This window comes from Mytilus galloprovincialis, chromosome 2 (assembly GCF_965363235.1).
Source record: "Mytilus galloprovincialis chromosome 2, xbMytGall1.hap1.1, whole genome shotgun sequence".
In the NCBI taxonomy this organism is placed as follows: domain Eukaryota; kingdom Metazoa; phylum Mollusca; class Bivalvia; order Mytilida; family Mytilidae; genus Mytilus; species Mytilus galloprovincialis.
In genome coordinates, this window is record NC_134839.1 from 65,304,722 (window position 1) to 65,330,103 (window position 25,382).

General features: G+C 31.1%; 1 protein-coding gene and 1 long non-coding RNA gene across 5 annotated transcripts; one reads left to right on the plus strand and one right to left on the minus strand.

The window, feature by feature from the left end:
• Positions 1 to 1,097: 1,097 nt before the first annotated feature.
• LOC143064134 (arylsulfatase J-like) lies at positions 1,098 to 24,931 on the plus strand. 4 transcript variants are annotated; one of them, XM_076236755.1, is made up of 9 exons: positions 1,098 to 1,255; positions 9,985 to 10,131; positions 10,385 to 10,544; positions 11,387 to 11,499; positions 15,490 to 15,606; positions 16,405 to 16,527; positions 18,630 to 18,762; positions 20,682 to 20,835; positions 21,844 to 24,931. In XM_076236755.1, the coding sequence occupies exons 2-9, from the start codon at positions 10,027 to 10,029 to the stop codon at positions 22,559 to 22,561; spliced, it is 1,623 nt and encodes a 540-aa protein (XP_076092870.1). In that variant the 5' UTR covers positions 1,098 to 1,255; positions 9,985 to 10,026; the 3' UTR covers positions 22,562 to 24,931. The 4 variants fall into 4 exon arrangements, with proteins under 4 accessions (XP_076092870.1, XP_076092867.1, XP_076092868.1 ...); XM_076236752.1 differs by lacking the exon at positions 11,387 to 11,499 and adding an exon at positions 12,462 to 12,574 and having other exon boundaries at positions 1,099 to 1,255; XM_076236753.1 differs by lacking the exon at positions 11,387 to 11,499 and adding an exon at positions 12,462 to 12,574 and having other exon boundaries at positions 1,099 to 1,251.
• On the minus strand, positions 12,923 to 13,971 carry LOC143064135 (uncharacterized). The gene is made up of 3 exons (XR_012975188.1): positions 13,837 to 13,971; positions 13,377 to 13,489; positions 12,923 to 13,003 (listed from the first exon to the last, which is right to left on the minus strand). It is a non-coding gene; the product is annotated as an uncharacterized LOC143064135 (long non-coding RNA).
• Positions 24,932 to 25,382: the final 451 nt, after the last annotated feature.

The following is a 25,382-nucleotide window of genomic DNA, read 5'->3' on the forward strand; positions in this document are numbered from 1 at the left end:
AATATTCCAACTTAGCCGGCCTACATCTAAACTCATTCGATATTCAAGAGCTTGCAGCTACTACCCATCCTTTATTAAAAAGTAAACTATGATAACAAAAGTACCGAGTTTCGATGAAAGTTCTAAACGGAAATCTCTAATAAGGCAGCAACCATTTGATTTTCTGGGGGGGCTATGGTTTTTTTTGGAAAAAAAAGTTTGTTTCCAGTTTTTGGAGAAAAAAATAATTTGTTTTTGATTCTGAGAAAAAAAAATTGTTTGTTTCACCCTCAGCTGCCACTATATGTAATGCTAAAATTGAAAGAAAAAAAATTGTTTTCGACTTGTCGCGAAAAAAATAGATTATTTTTCGCCATAGGCGAAAAAAAAAATTTGTCCAGAAAAAAAAACCATAGCCCCCCCCCCCCCCCCCCAGAAAATCAAATGGTTGCTGCCTAAGCAAATTGCAAAATCAAAAGCTGAAACACACCAAAGACAAACGAATAGATAACAACTGTCATATATTATTCCTGACTTAGTACAGGCAAATCAGATGTAGAAAAGGTGGATTATACATTTTCGTAACAAACTATATATAGAATGGCTATCATAATATAACTTCTGATATGTTATTATATATTTTAAGTGCTCCTTTGATGGAGGACTTATACAGATATGGATATTGACACCTTATAGGGTTACACTGAAGACCTGGAAGTGGACCTGAAATTTTTCATTATTTTTTTTTATATTATCATTATATTGAACTTTTTGTTTCATAAAATCAAAAGTTGAAAGATATCCACTGAATACTAAAAAAGTAATTGAAGTTAGAATTAGTCCGACCATAGATTTTCAGGTCCCTTCAGGTCTTTCATTTCTCCGTTCAGGTCCAACTTTTGGCTTACAAATTTGTTTTTACTTTAAAACATTTAAATTTTAAAGAAATATGGATATTTACAATTAATAAAATTCCAACTTGAAGAAATTTCATCCAATTATAAAAAAGTTATTGCAATTTGAATAATTTTTATTAGTTGTATGCTTTCAGGTCTTTTTAGGTGTGTTCAGGTCCACTTTCAGGTCTTTAGTGTAATCCCACCTTATACGTTCGCTCCGTTCCCCTTTATAAATTGTCACTGAAATTGTCAACTTGAAATGAAGCTACAAAAACAAAAGTTGTTGTATTTAGAGAACGTCAATCACCTGAGAAAACAGTATTTGCACTAAAAAGGGAGATTTTGATTTTTTTTAGATGAATATGTTTATTTATTAGGTATTATATTTAGACAATATACGTAGAGTGGGGTGCTCATTTTCGCCACATCTTTCGCTTTCGGGTCGATCCGGCCCCACGTCGATCCGGCCCAAGTCGATCCGTCCCACGTCGATCCGGCCCCACGTCGATCCGGCCCAAATGTTAAGTCGATCCGGCCCAAATAAAAATATTTTTATAAGGAACAAAAATAAAGATATATATTAATTGTAATTCATAAATGTGTATGATTTTTATTATAATATGAAAGGTGTACGATAAAAAAAAAATAAAAAAAAGGCCTTTGAAAAATATTTTCTTTAGATGAGTATAAAAGAACTAGATTGATTATGTTTTTATTACAAGTTTTCAAGATTATTGGGTATAATTATATTAAAACGTATATAAAAGAATTCAGACATCAACATTAATCAGCTGAGCAGTATTAAATTATCACTTTCTCTCTATTGACTGGGGTCCTGACAAGTCTTTCATCTTGTGTACAAGCCGATTCCCAAGCTGATACATCAACACTTTATTTTTCTTTTAAGTTCTTAAAATTTCTCAAATTGAGAAATGTTGTTTGATTTGCCGAATCCTTTCTGTAAAAGAGAGGACAAAATGCGTTTGATATTTAATATCACAATGGCTTTTCCTTGTGTGATATGTGACCAACATGTTAGACCTCGACAACTATAACGGCGTTTTGCATTTGCGCCGATCTGCATTTCATTTGCGCCGATTTTTTCTTTCATTTGCGCCGATTATTTTTTTCATTTGCGCCGATTTTTTTTTACAGGTAAATTACAGGTGAATAGATATAAGAAGATGTGGTATGAGTGTAAATGAGAGAACTCTCCATCCAAGTCATGTTATTTTTCATTTATCATTTAAGACCTCTTCCATTAGCCATTTGTACAAATGTAATGAAATGTCAATCATAACATGTATATAACTGTTGTCCCCTGCTCACTACTGCCAGAAGACGTCTCCTATCTTTGCTAGTGAAATTGTAAATATTTCGTTCTTGTTTCTGTCTCTTTTTCCCAATTACACGTTTGCATATGTTTGTTGTAATTTGGTAATTTCGCTCCCTCAATAAATGTTCAAATGCTTCTTGATATGTCTTTGATTATGTGAAAGATGTAGGTAGTATATCGCAAGCTATTTTTCTTTTCATAATCTTATTTTATCAACACTTTAATCCTGAGACTATTATACTATAACGTTAATATAAAATTCCAAGAATTTGGTTTTATTTAATTTTTCTTAAACAGTGACTTATAATTACATTACAATTCATATGATTTATTTTTACGTATAAGTAAGTCCACAATCTTAACATCAATCCCGATTTTATGGAAAATGTTTACTATATCATTATTTCAAAAATCTCTAACAGAAAAAACTTTACAAAATGTGCATCATGTTAAAATAAGACTGCAGTTACTTAATGATGACTTCAGATAGCTTCTTCGGGACATGTATAATTTTTCTGATATTATTAAAATCCATTTTCGTCCATAATATCTTATGAAAGTGAAGACAGGAAAAAAAATTACGGGTTAAGCATCTAATTGGGACATTTTTTCTCTTTTTTATTTAAACTCTTTTGACGACCTTCCTTCTCTTAAAATCAAAAACGTCTGTTACTTCATTTTAGGTTAAATGTATACAAAACAATTGCAAAATTTTTAGCAATTCTACTTACTAATGAATCCGCACTGGGATTTTAAAGACTCACATAAAACAAAATTGTAACAGCGGGACACCGTTGAAATGACGTTATAGGCATCGAAATGAGCAAAGTTTTTCATTAAAAAATAGACAAAGCACAAAATCATCTATGTTATTGATTTCTGTGGTTTATTTCCTTTCGAATGATATGCATAACATGGATATTTATTGTATAGGATAAGAGCTTGGATTTGAATAACCCGCCTTCTAACCCATATTTCCAAAGTGACACCAATATCGTGCGCAACGTCCTTGTTGATTACGTGACTTTAATTAATCAGGATTTGATTGAATTAAGTGATAACGAGTGACATTACCTTAGTTCACAATCATCAGACAATTGTTGAATAAACAAACCAATAGACTAATGAGGGCCCTCATGGGGTTTTTGATTATGTGATTACTTGGCCGTTTTTTTAATGATTATTTGATTATTAAGCCAAATATTTCATGATTATTTGATTACCTAGGACTGTATTTTTAGTTTATGATTATTTGATTACTAAAGATAAGCAAATATTTAATGATTATGTGATTATATTGGCAAAAAAATGGTGATTATGTGATTACTAGGACCCCCCCCCCCCCCCATGAGGGGCCTCACTAATGATTTGATTAAACAAGTCATTATGATGAGTTAAATTTTATAGGTTCCATTGGACTGTAAATATTTGTTTAGCTATTCTGTGTGTGAACTAAATATAATAAAAATCGCCATGACAAAATTCCTCCAAAATCAATATAGTTTATTCATATTTTATAATGGGGCCGGATCGACTTGGGGCAGGATCGACGTGGGACGGATCGACTTGGGCCGGATCGACTTGGGGCCGGATTGACTTGGGGCTGGATCGGTTTGGGGCCGGAACGACCGGATACCACATCTTTCCATGTTTTCTACAGTTTATATTCAGGTCTAAATGTTTTTGAAGTATACTGATATTTCTGTATAAAGATAACTTCAAATGCAAAATATACTTAAGCTTGAAAACCGGTTTGTTTTAAGAAAATCATCTGAAAAGTTAGATTAAAGGGTGTTTGAAATTTCCGGATGCTTTGTCAATGGGGGACACATATTCGCCGTTTTTACACATCTATTTAAAACCAAATAACCGCAGCTTTTAACAATTTTTATCAAATCAATTGCATTATAGATGAATAGCAGACATTTCAACGGTATAAAGAATTCAAAATTAGGGCATTCAGTCAAATATTTACTTAGAAATACTTCTTTGAAATCGTGTTTTTTATTCAGGAAATTGTCCGAAAATCGTTGTCCGTTTTTCGGTCATTTTCGGTAGGAGCCGCAATTTTGTCTTAGTTTAAAAAAATATTATATTTGTTATAAAAATATAATTTACGTGTACATTACTTCCATTTCAGCCATCCTTTGAAGTTTTTACACCTCAAAATCTTTAAACGGCGAAATTGTGTCCCCGGCGAAAATGAGCACCCCACTCTATAGTGTCTTGAAATATGAAATATTTTTGTATGAGGCTTAGAAACGGGGGAAATGCGAGGTTCTACCTGTTGGGTTTTTTCACCACCGAACACTGCCAAACACCACAAAAAGCACCAAACACTAAGAAAAACAGTGATATTTTACAATAAAACAATAAAATAATTTGAGTTATGTGTCTCTTCATCAATTTTAAGATTTTCATGAGCATCATTTGTATGTTAAAGTTGAATTTCAAAATCAATATAAAGAAAAACATCTCTGGATTCATATTTTTTTTCCGGATTCACAGTGTATATATACAGTATTTATAATAAAATTCAAATACATTTATAATTTAATAGTAATCAGTTCAGGTATCCATGGTCTATTTCATCCGTTAGATTTTGTTATTTGTTTCTTTTAAATATTTTATAGAAGACATAGCGTAATGGTACCCAAATTGGGTATCAAGTTCGTTCGCGCCCAATACACTTTCGCACCCTACACGTTCGCACCTCGCATGTTTGTACCCAAGGTCCGTTCGCACTCTACACGTTCACGCCCAATTTTAATTCAAATTCCAGTTGAATAATTGGAAAATCATGATTGTTGTTATAAATTGCTTTGGTGTAAGTAAAACATTCAAGATTTTAAATGAAAAGCACAAAAGGTAATTGTTTTTAACAGGTTGGTCCTTTTGATCTGAAACAATAAAATATAGCAATACTCTATTATAACCAAAACATGATAAAATTTATTCAACACACAAAAAAAAAACGTAGTTAGAATCTCACTTTATTTTGAAACAAGTCAATGAAACAAAGTTATAGCAATACACTAACCAACACAGGATTAAGAGTTATTCAACAAAAAATAAAACGTTGACTTTATTTAGAAAGGATTATGTTTTTTAACAATACTCTATCCAAAACATGATTAAGATTTATTCAACACAAAAAAAAATGTCGTCTCACTTTATTTGGAGACAATGACAACAAATATAAGAATACACTTCCCAAAACTTGATTACAAAGCTATAGTATTAAACACAAAACCAATTAAAATTGGCTGCGAACAGACTTTGGGTGCGAACATGTACAAAAATGTAGGGTGCGAAAGTGACAGGGGGCGAACATGAGTGGGTGCGAACGGACCCGGCCCCAAATTGCACCTATTTAACAAAAATAGCAACGGAAATCTTACAAGATCTCCTAGAGACTAAACAATTTGTATTTTTATGAATTTGATACTATACATGTCTTTCAAAATAGGTAAATATATTAAGATACAGTACATGTACATGTATATGTTATATCCCTTAGACATTCAGATTTTTTCCCCCTATACACGTAGAAGTAAAAAAGTCATCCTTTCTTCTTTTCTTAAATTCTTAGGATTTCTTAGCTCTAATTGAATTTTAAATTGTCTGTCCTTTGCAGATGTCTTTACTAATCATTTGAGTGTAATTTCATGGACAATGAACATCCAATTTGTCTGCAGTTATCTTCAGAACACTGCTCATTTACATTAGGCCCCCAAGGAGCAATTTTTGAAGGCCTTGTGCAATTACTGAAGATCTTTGTGCAATCAGTTTCTTTGTTGAATTAATGAGATGAAACATTGAACACTATTAAAAGAATTTGAGCTAAGCTAGGAAAATTATTAAAGACATGTTTTTACAACTCAAAACTTGAGAATGTTTGTCGGATTGTAATAAAAATTCACTTATACAAGTAAATTTTTGAGAAAATTAAGGGGAGATTATTTAAACATAATAATAGTCCATTTGTCAATTCCCGTAATTGACCCTGTAATTAGAGACCTTTTTTTCAGTTGTCTCCCTTATGAGGGACATTAATTTTTATTACAGTACTACCTGTAAATGTTGATATTTATTATTATTCAAGTAATAAGTAACTTGACAATGTCCTTCCAACATTATTAAGTCCACATACAATATACATGTATTTATATAAAATATACTGGTATACAAACAGTTAAAAAGACCAGTTCATTATAATGAATCATAGTCAAATGAATAATTAATGTATTTGTGTTAGCATGATTTATTTAGGGAAATAAACAACACATGAATGTATTTTCTTATTTTCATTTTCTGATACTGTTTACAAGTTTTTGGGTTTCAGTCTTATATTTTCACAAAGTGTGACATGAACAACCTTGTGAAGAAAAAGTGAGCTGCATTTGTTTTGATGGTCAACAAAAACTGTCAATGGTGTCAGTGAAAATATATAACAAAAGATGGTTCTAGCAAACAAATATTCATTTGGCCAATTGATGAGTTTCTATTTCTGATATCTTTGATAAGGCCACACTTAAAAATATTTTGGTTTGCCCAAACACTACCCAAAGGTTGAGACAGTGGGTAGATAGGTAGGAAATTTCTTTTTTTTTTTTTCAAAAAAAAGAAATTGAAGTATCAGCTGTTTATTAGTCTTCATGCCTGTTTGATTATAAAAAAAACTTCTTCAAATAAGGACAATAAAAGAATTTGAGTAGGCAGCTTTTTTTCTGGGTAGGTAGCGTTTGGGCAAACAAACCTATTATTTATTAAGGCCTAAGACTGACAAAATACAGTTAATTTTGAAATATATTTACTCTCTGTAATGAATTAAAGGGTCAAGGACAATGGACATATGACAGACTTATATATATACTATAGAACCTATCTGAGAAATACATGTACTACAGCTGATATTAACCTGAAGAAGTCTATTGATACCATCAATGATATTGTCACATAAACTTACAATGTAGTTTACAAAGTGAAAGTTACACAAAAATTGATGCTTTAAATTTTACATGATGTTTTGTTGTATTCTTTAAATTGAAGTTGGTGTTTTTGACCAATAGCCTACTGTCTGTATTGTATAATATGGTAGCGTTTAACCAATTCATGTACATGTATGTAGATATAATCACATATTGGTCAGGACTGAGTACATGCATACATTTTTTAGGTGTATAATATGCCAGAATAATGACATTATATATATGTTTAATTGATGACTGGACATATGTTAGGCCTAAAATAAAATATTGTTTGTTTCCCCAATCCCGACCGACCCTGCAAAATTGGTGCTACTCATAAAATTTTATTGTCAAAACTAAGTGAAATATTATTTTATTCATTTTAGATTTTCAGGCTTGCTGGATCCTCCGATAATGTCAAGCTTTTTGGAAAAATAAAATTATTTCCCTACCTACCTACCCACACCTTGCTTGGCAGAGTCGGGATTGGGGAAACAAACAATATTTTAATTTAGGCCTTATTAACATGTATACAACATAGGAAATAATGTGGAAATTAATAATGTGCAACACAGGTAAAGTAAAGGGAATGAATAATGTGCAACACAGACAAAGTAAAGGAAATGAATAATGTGCAACACAGATAAAGTAAAGGGAATGAATAATGTGCAACACAGATAAAGTAAAGGGAATGAATAATGTGCAACACACATAAAGTTAAGGGAATGAATAATGTGCAACACAGATAAAGTAAAGGGAATTAATAATGTACAACACAGATAAAGTAAAGGGAATGAATAATGTGCAACACAGATAAAGTAAAGGGAATGAATAATGTGCAACAAAGATAAAGTAAAGGGAATGAATATTGTGCAACACAGATAAAGTAAAGGGAATGAATAATGTGCAACACAGATAAAGTGAAGGGAATGAATAATGTGCAACACAGATAAAGTAAAGGGAATGAATATTGTGCAACACAGATAAAGTAAAGGGAATGAATAATGTGCAACACAGATAAAGTAAAGGGAATTAATAATGTGCAACACAGATAAAGTAAAGGGAATGAATAATGTGCAACAAAGATAAAGTAAAGGGAATGAATATTGTGCAACACAGATAAAGTAAAGGGAATGAATAATGTGCAACACAGATAATAATGTGCAACACAGATAAAGTAAAGGGAATGAATAATGTGCAACAAAGATAAAGTAAAGGGAATGAATATTGTGCAACACAGATAAAGTAAAGGGAATGAATAATGTGCAACACAGATAAAGTAAAGGGAATTAATAATGTGCAACACAGATAAAGTAAAGGGAATGAATATTGTGCAACACAGATAAAGTATTAAGAGAATGAAAAATGTGCAACACAGATAAAGTTAAGGGAATGAATAATGTGCAACACAGATAAAGTTAAGGGAATGAATAATGTGCAACACAGATAAAGTAAAGGGAATGAATAATGTGCAACACAGATAAAGTAAAGGGAATGAATAATGTGCAACACAGATAAAGTAAAGGGAATGAATAATGTGCAACACAGATAAAGTAAAGGGAATGAATAGTGTGCAACACAGATAAAGTATTAAGAGAATGAAAAATGTGCAACACAGATAAGGTAAAGGGAATGAATAATGTCTCAGTTTGTATCAGTTATTTTTGTATTCTGACCTGAATATATTTAGTTTATTGTAAACATGGTAAACTACAGAGAAAAAAAGAAATCCTGAGTCCCTGACATATGATATATGTATCATTTATATAGTAAGAAGTGATAAAATAATTATTGATTATTGTGATCCTATAGCATCTGTCACATGATCGTTAATCATGTGATTTTAATGGTCTGTACAGTTATGTTCATGTGATGGGTATAGATTTTTTCTTGAAAGAAACATCATGTCATTCACTTAATGTAAACAAACAAAGAAACTTATAGTTCATATTTCAACAACATTAGAAGCATTGTATAACGAAGTAAAGAGTAAGTTTTAAATATTTAAATATAAAAATTAAATACTAGTAGGCTGCATAGGCATATTGCATTTTCTTAAAAAAAAGATTTTCAAAGATAAAGTCAACCTAACATACCTGGTATATTTAATGTCATTTACATATTTTTTTTAAAATGAACTTATAATATAATATGTGGTTTATCATGTTTGGATTAAGTTATTCACAATTTATGAAATTTACCTATAATAATTGTGATTTTTGAAAGTAAAAAAATCTTGATCAATATTTTTTGGTTTTGTTTTGAATCAATTCACACTAATAAGGCTCTAAACATATTTATACACCATACCATATATTACTCATTTGGAAGAACCTTAAATTAAACCATCACATTGAGATTCTTTTTATGCAAATGACTGTGTGCACGTGAGAGTTGTGATTGGTTGCAGTCACATGACAATATAGATGATCTGATGTTTACTATTGTAAATTCAGAAATTATAGCATGCATTTATTATTGCAATTTTGTCATTTAAGACTAAAATTTGTTTTTAATTTTTGTGGTATTGCAAATAATCCTGTTTCATTCATATACAAAATTTCAAAATGCAAGTTTAAATTATTGCAATTATAACCCTGTTGCATTGTCGCATTAATAAAAACATCGCAATAATTTCTGAATTTACAGTATCTACTTCTAACACTTAAAGCCTTTTTGGCCACTTGGGAGGAGTAGTATGAGAGTTGATACTGGTATTAAATGAACCAATCAAACTAGTATTAGAGTTGATACTGGTATTAAATGAACCAATCAAACAGTATTTTCCGTCTAATTTCAGATAATGTATGTACTGTAAATAGCAGAAGATAATTCCAACATTATGACTGAAACAACTGTGATTCATACTGTCCTGTTTACATTTCTGGTGTTTTTAGTAGAAGCTGCTTCACGACCTAATATTGTTGTCATTGTAGCAGATGATTTGGTAATGTTGTCGTTAGAAAGTATACATGAGACCAAATGCTGTTCGTTGAATCTAATGTGGATTTATATATTTTTCGTGGGTTCCAAATTTTGTGGATTAAGAAAAACTAGTATTTTTGTGGATATTTAATTTTGTTGTTTTTGTAAAGTCTGCATTATTCATTTAGAAAATTTGTAATTTGTTGAACATTAAAATTCGTTGTTGCCCTATACCCAAGAAATTCATGAAAATTTACATTTAAATTTCTTCACAGGGATGGAATGATGTCAGTTTCCATGGTTCAGATCAGATATCTACACCACACCTTGATGAACTGGCATATAAAGGTGTCTTGTTAAAGAACTATTATGTATCTCCTATATGTACTCCAACCAGAGGGGCTTTAATGTCAGGCAGACACCCCATCCATACAGGTACATGTATAGAGATATACTGAATAATCACAATCCTGCTGTGTGTCATATGCAGGCAGTTAAACCCAGAGTTGTTAAGAGTAAATCCTTTAAAGCCCTAACTTCATCATTACAATATAAAAACATCTAAAATATAAAACTATGGTTTAAAAGCATGTACCGGTAAATGCAAAATCACAGAACCCTGACAACAGTGAAGAATAAAGGAATACATAAACAAATTCAGTCAAAGTTAAAGAGCAACAACTGTCAAATTTTACTAGAGACATTTTGAGAAGCCAAATATTTGATACATATATTTAACATAACCTTTAGTAAGACTCATACTGCATTTGTTGTGGCCTAAGACATATTATTTTTAATTGGATTATCTCCCATTACAAGAAAAAAACTTCTGAATAAATAAATGTTTTAAATAGAAGGTGATGTGAAAATGTTATAATGTAAGCCAGATAGGTCACATACTTATATGTATAAGTCATTTTATATCCTTATATCTCTTTATTTTTCAATAGAAAACAGAGCCACTGTTGAAATTCTTGACTTGGTTCAATCACATTAGCAAGTAAAACTAGTTTACCCAAGTACCTTGTCCTCCCTTTATAATTTCATACAGTAAAGCAACAGAAAGTTGATATAAATATTTGATAAACTGTTGATAAAAGCTGTACATAGTATTTGTGTTTTACAGTTATTGCAATAAGAAGTCTTGTGCCTTTAATTGAATTTTTCTGGTCTCATTCTTATATGAAAGCTTTAATTAAAATTTCACTTTGATTTGTATGTGGAGTAGCTAAATATTTATGAATGATAAAGATGGTGCCTTTTCTATTTGTGTTTAGGATTGCAACACAGTGTTATTTTGGGGTCAGAACCTTATGGTTTACCATTAAATGTTTCTATCATGCCGGAGTGGTTACAAAAACTAGGATATAGGACACATATGGTTGGAAAGGTAGCCATTTATTAGGGGTCATCCATAATTGTCAACCATTTTCTAAAGTGTACAAAACGTACACTTGGGGAGAGGGGGTTAAAAAATCAACATTTTTTTGTATGCTTTTTTTGTTCTTCATCAAATAAAACAGTCAGATATGTTGCAGTTTCTTTTCAATGCCAATTTCTGTATTAAACTAAACACTAATAGACTAGATCTTCTTTTTATTAAGAATGATTAATTATTGTCTTGAAATCTGAAAATGGTTGTATATACTTTTTGAGGGAGGGTGAGGGGTCTGAAAAAGTGTATGTTTTGTACACTTTGGAAAATGGTTGACAATTATGGATGACCCCTAAAGCATGAACTTTCAACCTGTCAAATCAACATTCTTGTCAAATAATTACTACCTTTGCAACAATTGTGAAAGAACTATTATATTCTTGATGAGGGAAACATATTAATGTGGTACCAAACACCATGACTAAAATAAATTTTCCTCTTTTAATTCTCATAAAATTTGACACAAACACTTACTATGATCCTTTGACAAAAATATAAAAATTTCAAAATACTTGAACCACACTTTTTCTTGGTAAAATTTCATGGTATCTATAGCAATTTGACAAAAAACTAATTTTGATCATTGGAAATCTTAAATATTTCCTTAACCGTAGAACTTGATTAAATGTTCAGCTGAATTTTACAGAGTTATCTCTCTGTAGTCTTATATACCACCTTAATCAGTGTTTAGAAATATTTGAGAATTTACATGTATTGAATTATGAAAATACAACTATGGTAAATTGAGTTTGTATGAATATCAACATCATTGATGATTTATGTTGTTGGGGAGGTAGCAATTATGTACTTAACAGAATGTTTCTTGTGTTAAAACTAAGGCTTGAACTTGCTTTGCTTAGAACTATATATTTTGATACTTCTAACCTCTAACCCCATGTATAATTTTATTTCTATAGGGCTTCAGTCTGGTGTTATTGTAGGTTCACAGCCTTATGGTCTTCCTCTTAACTTGACCATTATGCCTCAATGGTTAAAACAACTTGGTTATAGGACCCATATGGTGGGCAAGGTAGTACCTTTATTGTAATCTACTTTTCCTCTATAGCATTCAAGTAGAACTGTTTTTAGAACAATCTGTAGACAGGTGATGGCACTTTAAGTAAAATTTGTCAGAATAAATGATATGAAATTGAAAATAGATATGATATACATGTATATATTAATTTATTGGGTATGTGCTCTTGTTAAGAAATAAGAACAAGCAGGTAAATTATGATAAACCTCTGTCTGTTATATTATTCATATAGGACAACCCTTTTATTTTTAATGACCTTGTCTACCTATGAGGGTCTTGCAAGTTCAGGTAATAATAGGAAGGAGAAACCCCTTTGTTTTTATTTATACAAAATGCAAATACTGTGTAACGGGGTATTTTCTGGGCAAATACAACATTAACGATGTTCTAGGGTTCTTTTCTTTATTACACAATATTTAGACCCTACAACATATAATAACAAATAATAAATATTCACATGACAAGACAGTACATGTAACATATGGGCAAAGGGGAATAACTACAATTCATACTTATTCCTTAAATATCTATATACTACAATAAGTACTTTAAACACACAAATCTAACTCTTTAGTTAACTTTCCAATACAATATAATTAATATGTATCTCATAATAATACATCTCAAATCTCTTAATGAGTTGTCCATTTTTAAATAGATTTGTATACAAAGTATACAAATTCTGACCAACATAAATATATCACATAAACTACACTTCACATAAACAGACAATTACTTAAATAAAACATAGACAACACAGACATTACAAATAGACAACATAGAACACAATGCTTACCATGTATATGGTACATAGGTCTGTGTAATATCTGGAAGCATCACAGTGCTGTACGTGTATATAAAATCTGAGCACTACTCATATGACAATTTGTCAAGGTATTAATCCATATCCTGAATAAATAAAAATATAACATTCATAAGTCCAGTGACAGGACTATTTCACCAATTAAATAAAATACACAACTACATCTAAAATATGTAGTTTCAGAATTCCGTATTATTCAAATACCAAAGTTATCTGTCTTTTACTTTTATTGTAACTTTATAATATTTAAAGTACTAGAATGTTTTATATTAAAATGTTTAATATGACTCTGTGTTTTTATAAAATGATTTAATCTTTTACTCTTTCATACTCCAAATATTCCTCCATTCAATACATACAATCAATCCTTTCACAAAGTATTAAAATGACATACTATTAGTTTGTTAATTAGAAATAAGGTTAATCAACTGACCTGAATATAAGAATATTGAAAATCCAAGAAGTATAATATAAATATTATGAATGTCAGAGTTGAATATATCAAGCAGGTAATTTTTACTGCATTCCAATATGTCTACAGTCTAAATCTACCAGAAACAATGAAAACTATAGTAAGGCCTATGGCCTGAAAATTGACCAATCAAAAGGTTAGAATTTTCCCTCCAAAATGATATGACAGAAAAGAGGTTCACCAAAGGGAAAAGAGAATGATACTAGAACAATAGTGCTAGAAATAGAAACAATGAGTAACTAAACTATCAAACACTGCAATAAAATTAATAATCAACAATATCATATTTTAATATATCAATCAAATATGACTCTGCCACAACTGCATATTATGATACTGTTTACAATCAGTTTAGAAAAAATAACCAATTCTAGCTAGTGAATAGATAATAAATATATTCAATTCAATTCAAAGTTTTATATATCTTCAGAATAAAAACTTAACAAATTCTTTTATTCAGCTTAGATAGATATAGGAAGATGTTTGCTTAAAGTTATCTTTATACATTATTACTGCTTCTTTAATGTATCTATGTATCTTTATGAATTACATTTCACTAATTTTTTTTAGTCAAATATATGTAAATTTTCATTTTCCAACATATTTGAAACCAAAGAGAAAGAAATAATTCTTTAAAGTCTTGTGTAAGGGCATACGATACAGTTACAGGGGAGGTAATGACGTTGCTAACGTAAAATGTTATTTTCGCGACGTCAAACTATGACATATCGGGAAAAGATGCATTTTTCGACTATTTTTTATCATTCAAACTGATTTAATTTGAAAACAAGTGCATGGACCCCTATTTTTTAAAACGACATTTTGTTTCATTTTGTAGGGAGATTATGTGGACCAAATTGTATAAAACTGTAAATAGAGGAATTTTTTTAATTTTGATAAATATAGAGAAAAAAAATACGATTTTTTCTTATTTCATGACCATTTGATAAATATGAGTTATTTCTGAATAAAAAAATGCATAATTTTTTAGGATACTTATAAAAAACAAAAATTACAAATTATCTAACAAAAAACAATTTGTGTTTATCTTTTAAAACAAAAAAGTTATGGTTTTCTTTCGAAAGGGAAAATACGGCCACAAATCTGAATTTTGAGCAAATATACAAAATTTCGACCTCATTTAACTCAAAAAGTAGCACATGAAGGTATATTTTTTATTACATATTTGATTTAAGCAGGCAAAAACTAGCCTATATGGAAATTTTCATCAAACTGTAAATACAGGATCAAAACTGTATCGTATGCCCTTAAGTTACTGAAAGCGTTATATGCTATACATGCTGTGGATTCATTAGATTATTTGTGGGATATCATTTTGTTTTTAATTTATTGGTTTAAATATACATACCTCTTATCAAATGTTCAAAACACTATTTTCCTCAATATGAAAATTAATGACTCCACAGTATATAATACTTTCCAAGCTTGCAAGTTTTATTGATTTTGACTTAAAAAAGTTCATTTCGAAAAAAACATAGAAAAATATACATATACTAGGTATACATTATTTATGCATCAAAACAAACACTATCATTTCTTACTCACAAAACCTCCATTTTGTGTGTATTAATACTATATATTTTACTTTTAAAGTGGCATTTAGGATTTTTCCGTAAGGAATATACTCCGTTATATAGAGGATTTGAATCTCATTATGGATATTACCTTGGATGTGGTGACTACTATGATCACAGCTCAGAAGCAACGCCTGTAAGTAAATCGTACAATCCTCAATAAAATGACATGGAAGGAAGTAGTGTTACACTTCATCTCATTACAGGTCTTTCAGGTGTGTAGCTCTTATGTTTATAACAGTATTTGCTCATGATGTAGTGTTATCTTATTTCACTATTTTAGAATCTAATGAATTCTGAAATTTTGTTGAAAGGGATAGACCATACTGTTATGATACATAAACAACATCCTAAACACTGCATATTGACCAGTGAGGTAGCATTTTGACCATTTTTTTTATATCTTTTCTTTTTTTGGCGGGTGTTTAATTTTTATGAGTAATTAATCTTTAATCTGTTTTCTTATATTCAATCATTTAACGTCTTCTTGCTCCTATCCATATAACATTACAGAACAGTAGTTAATATATGCTGCTCATGTATTCTAATTTTCTTGAAGGCAGGAAAGATTTAAAATGTTTATCTGATACATCTGCTCTTCCCAGCAGATATTTTAAACCATATTTGCATTAAAGCACACATAGTATAACTTGTAATAACCCCCCATAAGTTTTGTCTTTTTGTTTCTGTAAGTGGTTTATAATCCCATAGAAATTTAAATTTTCACACCTGGTTAGCTTTATTTTATCAATTCCATTACTGATGACAAAAAATGTCAAGTACACACTCCAATGCAATGTATGAAATCATGAAGTCGAATAAGTTGAAAATGTTTCTCAGTTGTTTAAACATACAAAATTTAAAGCATATATTTACACTACGTAATCAATTCTGATTTTACTAATGTTAAGTTGAACTCTGATTTTATTTGTAGGACTATTTTGGATATGATTTCTGGAGGAATGATACAATAGATTATACATCAATAGGACAATACTCAACAGATATATTTACAAAAGAAGCTGTCAACATAATCAACAATCATAATCCATCTGAGGTACTGTATTTAAGATCAATTGAATAAATATTTGTTGATACACCAATAAAACTATTTATTACACGTGAAATAGCAAGCAAGATGACTTATTTCCCAATTAATTCATATATGCCTTGCAGTGTTCTCCCCAGGCCGTTTTAGTGCTGCAATTTTCAGCGCTATCCCAATTTCCCGCTGTTTTATTGCACTGACGGCAGCGCTATCCAAGGCAAGCGCGTCGCTATATTTTTTTTTGTAATTTTTTCAAATTTCCCGCTTATTTTTCACTTCGGATCACGTGATCGACTGGTTTACTATTTCTGAATGAATTATTATCGTAGTATTAAGTAACTCCGTGGGACCAGTCTAATAAATTTTACAAAATGGTGACTTGAAACATCAAAATAAACAAAGATTTCAACATTGACATCTATTTTTTTAATTAAAAGAATATGTAAAGGCATATATGAATGAAATGAGATGAAATAAATTGACCGCATTTCCCGACGACACTCACAAACTTGTTTTACAAACTTTGAACAAACGATGATTTTAAAAACGATTAAACACAGGGGTTTGTTACAAATTATTTGCCGGGTTTTCTATCTATACGAACCCCGAAAATGAGTAAAGCATTAAGTAATAATTATCACCTATTCGAACTTATAATTGTTTAGTCAGCAATTTTACCATTTGAAAACAGTTGAGAGGATATGATTAGAAAAACATGAAACCCCAAGCTGATACGACTTGAGAAATTCACTTTCTCGATGTCCAGCTTTGATGAAGCCATTTGAATATTATAAAATGAGAAATCATTATGCTAAAAAATGTCAATTCCTGTCAAACATCGTAAGGTCAATAATGCTGCTATAATGGGTGACAAAACCAAACACAGAAGCTGACAATGACTTTAGTCTTTCATGTCTTTATTGTTAGTCCTACATGTTCTGCAACATCCCCTCTTGGTGTTAGTGCTTAGAAATCTTCACATAGGCAGTCTGGTATAGACCCATTATGGAAAAAAGACTTATCCTTGGGTTTTATACACAGATAATATGAGGATTATATGAATTTACAATAGAGAAAAAAAGACTCTTCTTCTATATCCAGATAATAACTATGGTCAGGTTGCTGTCTCTTTGACACATTCCCCATTTCCATTCTCAATTTTATTTTAATAACATTAACAAAAAGGGGTAACTTCCATTAGCATGATGAGGACATCATTACAAGAGAAAACATGAGCATGACATAAGAAAAACACATCACAAATCAATTACAAACAAACTGTGCGCAGCGACATAGTTACTGAGAATTGTCGAAAATTATGGGCTTACCACAGCGCTATCCAAAAATCCTGGGGAGAACACTGCTTTGTTTTCCTGGTTAACTCCTCAACTACACTTGCACCCTTTTGTCATATCAGATGCATGTTATTTTATACACAATTACATGTACATTGTATTTTTTAATTAAAAGTAAAATTATGTAAGCACAGACACAATTTGTCCCTAAATGCATTTTAATCAGTGTGAGTTATCATTAGTTTAAATATTTGATTAAAAAACAGATGTATATTAATTATAAAAACTTTTTGTAATGTTGATATTTATTAAAATATTTTTAAACCTCATCAAAAATACAAGGCTTTTAATTTGTTTATTGCTGAAGCATGTTTCTGTGGTGCTTGAAGCACAACAGTTTAAAGGCCAAATTGAATATGAAATTGAAGAGCAATGAAATCATAATTTTATTGCAATAAAATTGAGAATGGAAATGGGGAATGTGCCAAAGAGACAACAACCCGACCATAGAAAAAACAACATCAGAAGGTCACCAACAGGTCTTCAATGTAGCGAGAAATTCCCGCACCCGGAGGCGTCCTTCAACTGGCCCCTAAACAAATATATACTAGTTCAGTGATAATGAACGCCATACTAATTTCCAAATTGTACACAAGAAACTAAAATTAAAATAATACAAGACTAACAAAGGCCAGAGGCTCCTGACTTGGGACAGGCACAAAAATGCAAGACTGTCAGATCAAATAAATATATAAATTATGATACCAAGCATAAAGCATATAAACTAAGAATAACAGAATTGAATATTTTTTCTAGCCGCTGTTCTTGTATTTACCTTACCAAGCAGTGCACAGCGGTAACCTTCCAGATGGAAACCCATTACAGGCTCCACAGAAATACATCAAAAGGTTTCCTCATATCAAGAACACAAAACGGAGGACATATGCAGGTATGATAGGAATTCACACTTCTGAGTGTTAAAAAATTCAATGTTGCATGAACTGTTGATAAAACAAATTAACAAAGGAGGATGTATGATAAGAGCAATAATTTGGCCCCTGAGTTTGCAAAATTGAAAACTTATTCAAGAATATCAAAATTGCAGAAAAAGATCTTTAGGGCAGATCATGAACCTTTATGATTTAAAAGGGGGTGGGGGTAGGCATGTGTAAAATACAGTATGTCTTATGAAGTTATTCTGCAAGAAATTCTGGTAGCACTATTTTCTCCTTGCATACTGCATCACCACCTCCTTTTGATTTACAGTAATGTCCCTATAGGCATACAGCATGATCAAGGAAGACACTAAACATCTATATTTACTTGAAATTTTGATAGCAGAGAAAACTATGCACCTTATAATATAATCAGTACAATTTTATTAGATGACAATAAGAATACTAAAAATCTATGCTTAAAATAAGGCATAGGTACTTTATTTAGTCATGAATCTGCAATATTGCGGGTTTTCTAGTACATATTACATTTTAAAGGGATTTAATCTGAAATCAGCCATCTGATTACTAACAGGTTTTCCGTTTTACTTTTACAAATAATGTCTCCTGTACCCTGCTTCAATGTTGACCAAGTGGTAATGTGAATATTTCTTTTTTGCAAATCAGTCCATTTAAGAGATAACTGTATTGTATTTGAAGCTTTAAGGACATCAATTGGTAGTTTTACTGTCGCAAATTTAGTTTACCTGGCGACGCGTAGCGGAGACAGGTAAACGGGTAATTGCGACAGTAAAACTACCGATGGACGTCTGCAAAGCTTCAAATACAATACAGTTATCTATATTCTAATGCAAACAAGTTAATAATTAAATTTCAATCATTATTTCAGTGTAAAATCTTCATTAAAGAAAATTCCGTGAAAAGATGTGATCTTCTTTGGTCCCTACACTAGGTGACGTCATAGGTATGCTTCCGGCTTCAAACATAAACACTGGGCGTTTTCTGCAGGGGCGGATCCAGCCATTTCAAAAAAGGTGGGTTCCAACTATATGTCCCCATTCAAATGCGTTGATCGGCCAAAAAAAAGGGGGGTTCCAACCCCCAGAACCCCCTCTCTGGATCCGCCAATGTTCTGGCTTCTGTGCTGCTTCAGAATGTAATAAAATTTGATAAAATAAGATTTTTAGGTGCAACATGTGAGTTTTTCGGCTTATTATTGTAGAAATTTCATGTCAATACATTCAGTAATTCAAAATGTCGGCTTCCTTAGTTACAGACAAGGAGATAGAAAATTTTACGCTAACTGTCATTCAATCAGAACCATTGATACAAAATAATTGCATTAGAATTTTGGGTCCTCATTGTGGTCTGCAGTTGAACTATTTCAGTTTCTTAAAAAATTCAGAGAACTATTTTAATTTCACCAACTTATATAAAGATTCAAGTGTTGGATGTTATAAAGCAAACTATTGGTTGACATATCTGAATTAAATGCATTTTTGTTTTTGATACAGACTTCATCAGCAAGATTCAAACTGATGGTGCCATTATAAAAAAAATAGAATGAAATTACTCTTTTTATTGGCATTCTGGTCTTTAACAATATATTTTTTGTTTTAGATTATAAGATAAAATTTAAAACTATTTTTTACATGTAGAAAACATTTGGATAGTTGTTTGGTTCAAGTTGTATGAATAAAATCATGCATTTTATTTATAAATTGAAGTGAATTGAAATAAATATATGAAGTTGATACACTGTTGTGTGGCATCATTGCCTTAAATATTTTAGTACCAAGTCCTATCCATGATAAAAAAAATTATTAGGTAAGTAACATCACAGGCCATCAAAGGGAAAATTTACTAATTGCTAATAATTATCTATCTTGTAAATGACTCATATAATCTATAGGAATGGTATCTGCCTTGGATGATGCTGTAGGGACTGTTGTCGATGCTCTGAAGTCACAAGGTCTCTATGACAATTCTGTAATCCTGTTTACAACAGATAATGGAGGACCAGCCAATGGATTTGATGGAAATGCAGCAAATAATTTTCCACTCAGGTTGGTCAGATAAATTTATTTTCATTTACCCGAAATGATTTCCCATTTTAAAAAAGAAAAAACAAATATGTCTTTAGGTGTTATTTGTGATATTATGTGTCTCAATGATAGGTCAATTGTGTAAGAAGCATTTGTTTATATTTATTATAAACATATTGAGGACTGTGTATGATTGCTTTTAAGACAACTCTTCACCAGAGATCCTACTCACAATAATCTAATGATGTAGAAGTTAGCAACTATAGGTCACAGTATGGCTTTTAATGAGCAAAATCCATACCTCATAGCAAGCTATATAGAAGGCACCGCACATGACAATTTTATCTGAGAAAACTAATGGCCTGTCATCATTCCTGTAGAAAACCAGACACTTTACTATCAGGCACAACATTATTCAAGATTATGTTTTATGGTAGAGTTTTTTTTATATGAAAGCCAACTTTTTTTTCAAACAACACTCTTTCTCCTGCAATGGTCTAAACATGTTAATCATATGATTAGTTTGAAACAATGAATTCCCTTGAAAAAGTGAATCAGCTCCTTAGTTTTATGAAAGAATAAATCCTTTGTGGGTAAGAACAGTAATCACTGAGGAAAGAATTCTGGAAAAGGTAAAGTTTCAGTATGTTTGATAGTTCAAAATATATATAAAAAGGTAAATAAAAGTGTGAATTGCAGATGTCTGTCTGTCTGTCTGTCTGTCTGTCTGCTTGTTCTGTGCCAGAAATTCTTTTGATTTAAGATGATCTTAAATTAAGAGAGAAATAAGTAGATTCTTATATTTATATTAAAAAGATATACAAACGACTATATAATTTTAAGCTGAATAATATAATAATTCTCCTGCACATTCAATTTAGTTTGTCAATATTTGATGTCTACATATATCTATGGAGTTCCTAAAATGCAAAACTTTATACATCTTAAAATGCTTGGAACAGAGTTTATAGTGAACCCTAGACCTATTTGGATCTTCTTCATTAAATTCAGTATTTTTTTTAACTTCAGGGGAGTGAAGGCCACATTGTGGGAAGGTGGAGTTAGAGGAACAGGGTTTGTGCATTCACCAATCTTACAGAAACAAGGATATACTGCAGAACAGATGATTCACGTTTGTGATTGGTTACCAACATTATATAGAGCTGCTGGTGGTGACCCTAAACAAATGAAAGATCTGGATGGATATGACCTTTGGGATATGTTATCGAACAATGCAAAAAGTATAAGAACAGGAATGTTGCATAATATTGACCCTTATGGACCTAAAGGGGCACTAAGAGAGGGAGACTATAAACTTTTATACGGAAAAATAAGTAAGACTTGGGGTGGCTGGTATCCACCGTGGCAGGTGGATACGGATAGTGAAACTTATCATTATGATAAAATGGATTCGCATAATATTGATGAAGTTATAAAATATTTTTCAGTGTCTAATCAGAATTCAAAGGAATTTTCCATGTTTTCTCCATTAAAGATTGACTGTGGTCCTGTACCAGCAAATGCCAGCACGAACTGTGATCCAGAAAGGAAACCATGTTTATATCACATTCCCTCTGATCCTTGTGAATTTCATAATATTGCAGATCAGCATCCTGTTGTTGTAAAAAAAATGATGGATATCATTTCTCATTATAATTCTACTATGGTGCCTCCACTTAACACACACCAGGACCCTGCAGGGAACCCCAGGAATAATAATGGAGCTTGGGTTCCATGGATGAAATAATTGATGATTTTATAAGCCTTAGTAACTACTATGTATATATGCAATATGTTATCTTCATCTGGTATCTGCCATTGTCATAAATGTTATATTTTGTCACTTTATGAATGTGGTTGGAGCTATTTGCTTTCAACACTGTTTACTATACTTTAAAAATTGGCCAATTCTTTGTTACATCTGTTCTGACACACCCATTGTGATGTTTCATTAATATGTATTTTATATAGTACTTTTTTTACAAACTATATATCCAAAATTTAATCACTAATTGTTTCCCCTTGATATGTCATAAATATATAATATGCTTACTTTTTTGGTGTTTATTTTCAAATATCCATTTAAATAAAGTTACTAAGCATGCATAAAACATGTGGTGATTCATCACAAGAGACAGCAAACTAAGGTGATTTAACAAATTGAACAGCAAAAAAAACATCTAGAGAGCAGCATATAGTCTATATTAACAAGATGTCTTTGCAATATGTCAAGTCTATGAAATATTTAACAGAACAAATACAAGAATCTGTCCATAGTACACGGATGCCCTTACTCACACTATTATTTTCTATGTTCAGTGGAGTCGGAGTGGACTGTGAAATCAAAAATGTTTTGTCAAAATATAATCACATAATCGTTAATTATTTATTTAAACAAGGTAATCAAATAAGCAAAAATACAGTCATAGATTATCAAATAATCATGAAATATTTGGTTTGATAGAAACAAGTTATCACTATAAAAACAGTCAAGTAATCACATAATCAAAATCCCTATGATGAGGTTCATTTGATAGGGTTGTAAAAGCGTTGACCCTGCAAACTATATAGAATGAAGTGCTTTTGCTCTTCATACAAATTGTACTTTTATAAACACTTTTAAAACCCCCACAAAAAAAACACATTAAAATCATTCAATTCTTAAATAACACTGTAGCCGTAAAAAAACCCAACTATATAGTTGAAGGTCTCTCCACCTCAACTGTACATATTTTGATAGAAAAATAATAAATTTCAGTTTAAAACTTCATTTTAACTGTCAAGATAATAGCTATTTTGTCACTGATTTAAAAATTATATTTTTTCTGTATACTTTGTTTGAAATAAGGGAGATAAGTTCCTACTTTCGGTTTGAAAAATGACACTTCCAGTTTGATATGATAGGTAACTTAACACTGATGGGTGGTTCTATGTACTTTAAAGTGTTATAAGTGCATCAAATGGCTACTTTGGTTTTACAAAAGGTCACCTACAGTTGAACTTTCAAGGTCATATATCTTTCAAGGTTATGCTAAAAACATGATATCTTTATCATGTATAAAAATTAAGTTTCCAAATTTTAAACCATCATATTCAACTGTGACCTTGATCTCATATTCAAAGTCATGAAGCAAGGTACTCAAATCGGAATAATCTAGGTGTTTACTCTTTATAAAAAATGAGTTATAACACCATACAGGTGGGGGGTGGGGTTCATATTCACCAATTTTTTAACCTTTTTGTTTAACCTCTTTTTTTCTCTATCACGGCATTTATGAGTTACCATTAAATATCACATATGTTGAATACAGAAAGAGAAATTACTCTCATATAGAATCTTCAGATCTCTTTGGTCAAAGTTGATCTCCACATCTTTAGGATTTAATGATCAATTTGAGGAAATAATTTTGTGATAATCTTTTATGGTTGCAAAGGTGAAGTGAACACAAGAAACCCAGTGTTTGAGGAGATAACTATTTCAAAGGAAAGTGTTTGGTTAAGCAGTTTCCTTTATAAAAGCGTATATACTGTTAGACATATCATATACTCAATATCTAAACATTTTTATAGTTCGTTCTTATGTTGTACTGTTATAACACTGTCCCAGGTTAGGGGGAGGGTTTGGATCCCGCTAATATGTTTAACCCCGCCACATTATTTAAGTATGTGCCTGTCCCAAGTCAGGAGCCTGTAATTCAGTGGTTGTCGTTTGTTTATGTGTTACATATTTGTTTTTTGTTCATTTTTTTACATAAATAAGGCCGTTAGTTTTCTCGTTTGAATTGTTTTACATTGTCTTATCTGGCCTTTTATAGCTGACTATGCGGTATGGGCTTTGCTCATTGTTGAAGGCCGTACGGTGACCTACAGTTGTTAATGTCTGTATCATTTTGATCTTTTGTGGAAAGTTGTCTCATTGGCAATCATACCACATCTTCTTTTTTATATATCTTGTGAAACAACCAAACAGTGTAAGAAAACATATCTAATGAAAGAAAAAAAGGCTCTTCCATGGAAAAGTGGAAAGACTTAATACATAGTATTGAACTGAAAAACCTAATAAACAGTATTGTACTCTATCATAGAATGCACAGTTAATAAATAGACTCATAATAGATACCAGGATTAAATTTTGTATTTACGCCAGACACGTGTTTCATCTACAAAAGACTTATAAGTGACGCTCTAATCCAAAAAGTTAAAAAGGCCAAATAAAGTACGAAGTTGAAGAGCATTGAGGACATAAATTCTTAAAAGTTTTGCCAAATACAGCTAGGGTAATCTTTTCCTGAGATAGAAAAGCCTTAGTATTTCAAAAAATTAAAAATTTTGTAAACAGTTTATTTATAAATATGACCATATCAATGACAATTCATGTCAGCACTTGCTGACTACTGAGCTGGTGATACCCTCGGGGGATTAAAACTACACCAGCAGTTACATCGACCCAGTGGTTGTAAATAAACTCATCATAGATACAAGGATTGAATTTTGTATTAAAGCTGGACGCGAGTTTTGTGTACAAAAGACTCACCAGTGACGCTCGAATCCAAAAAGTTTAAAAGGTG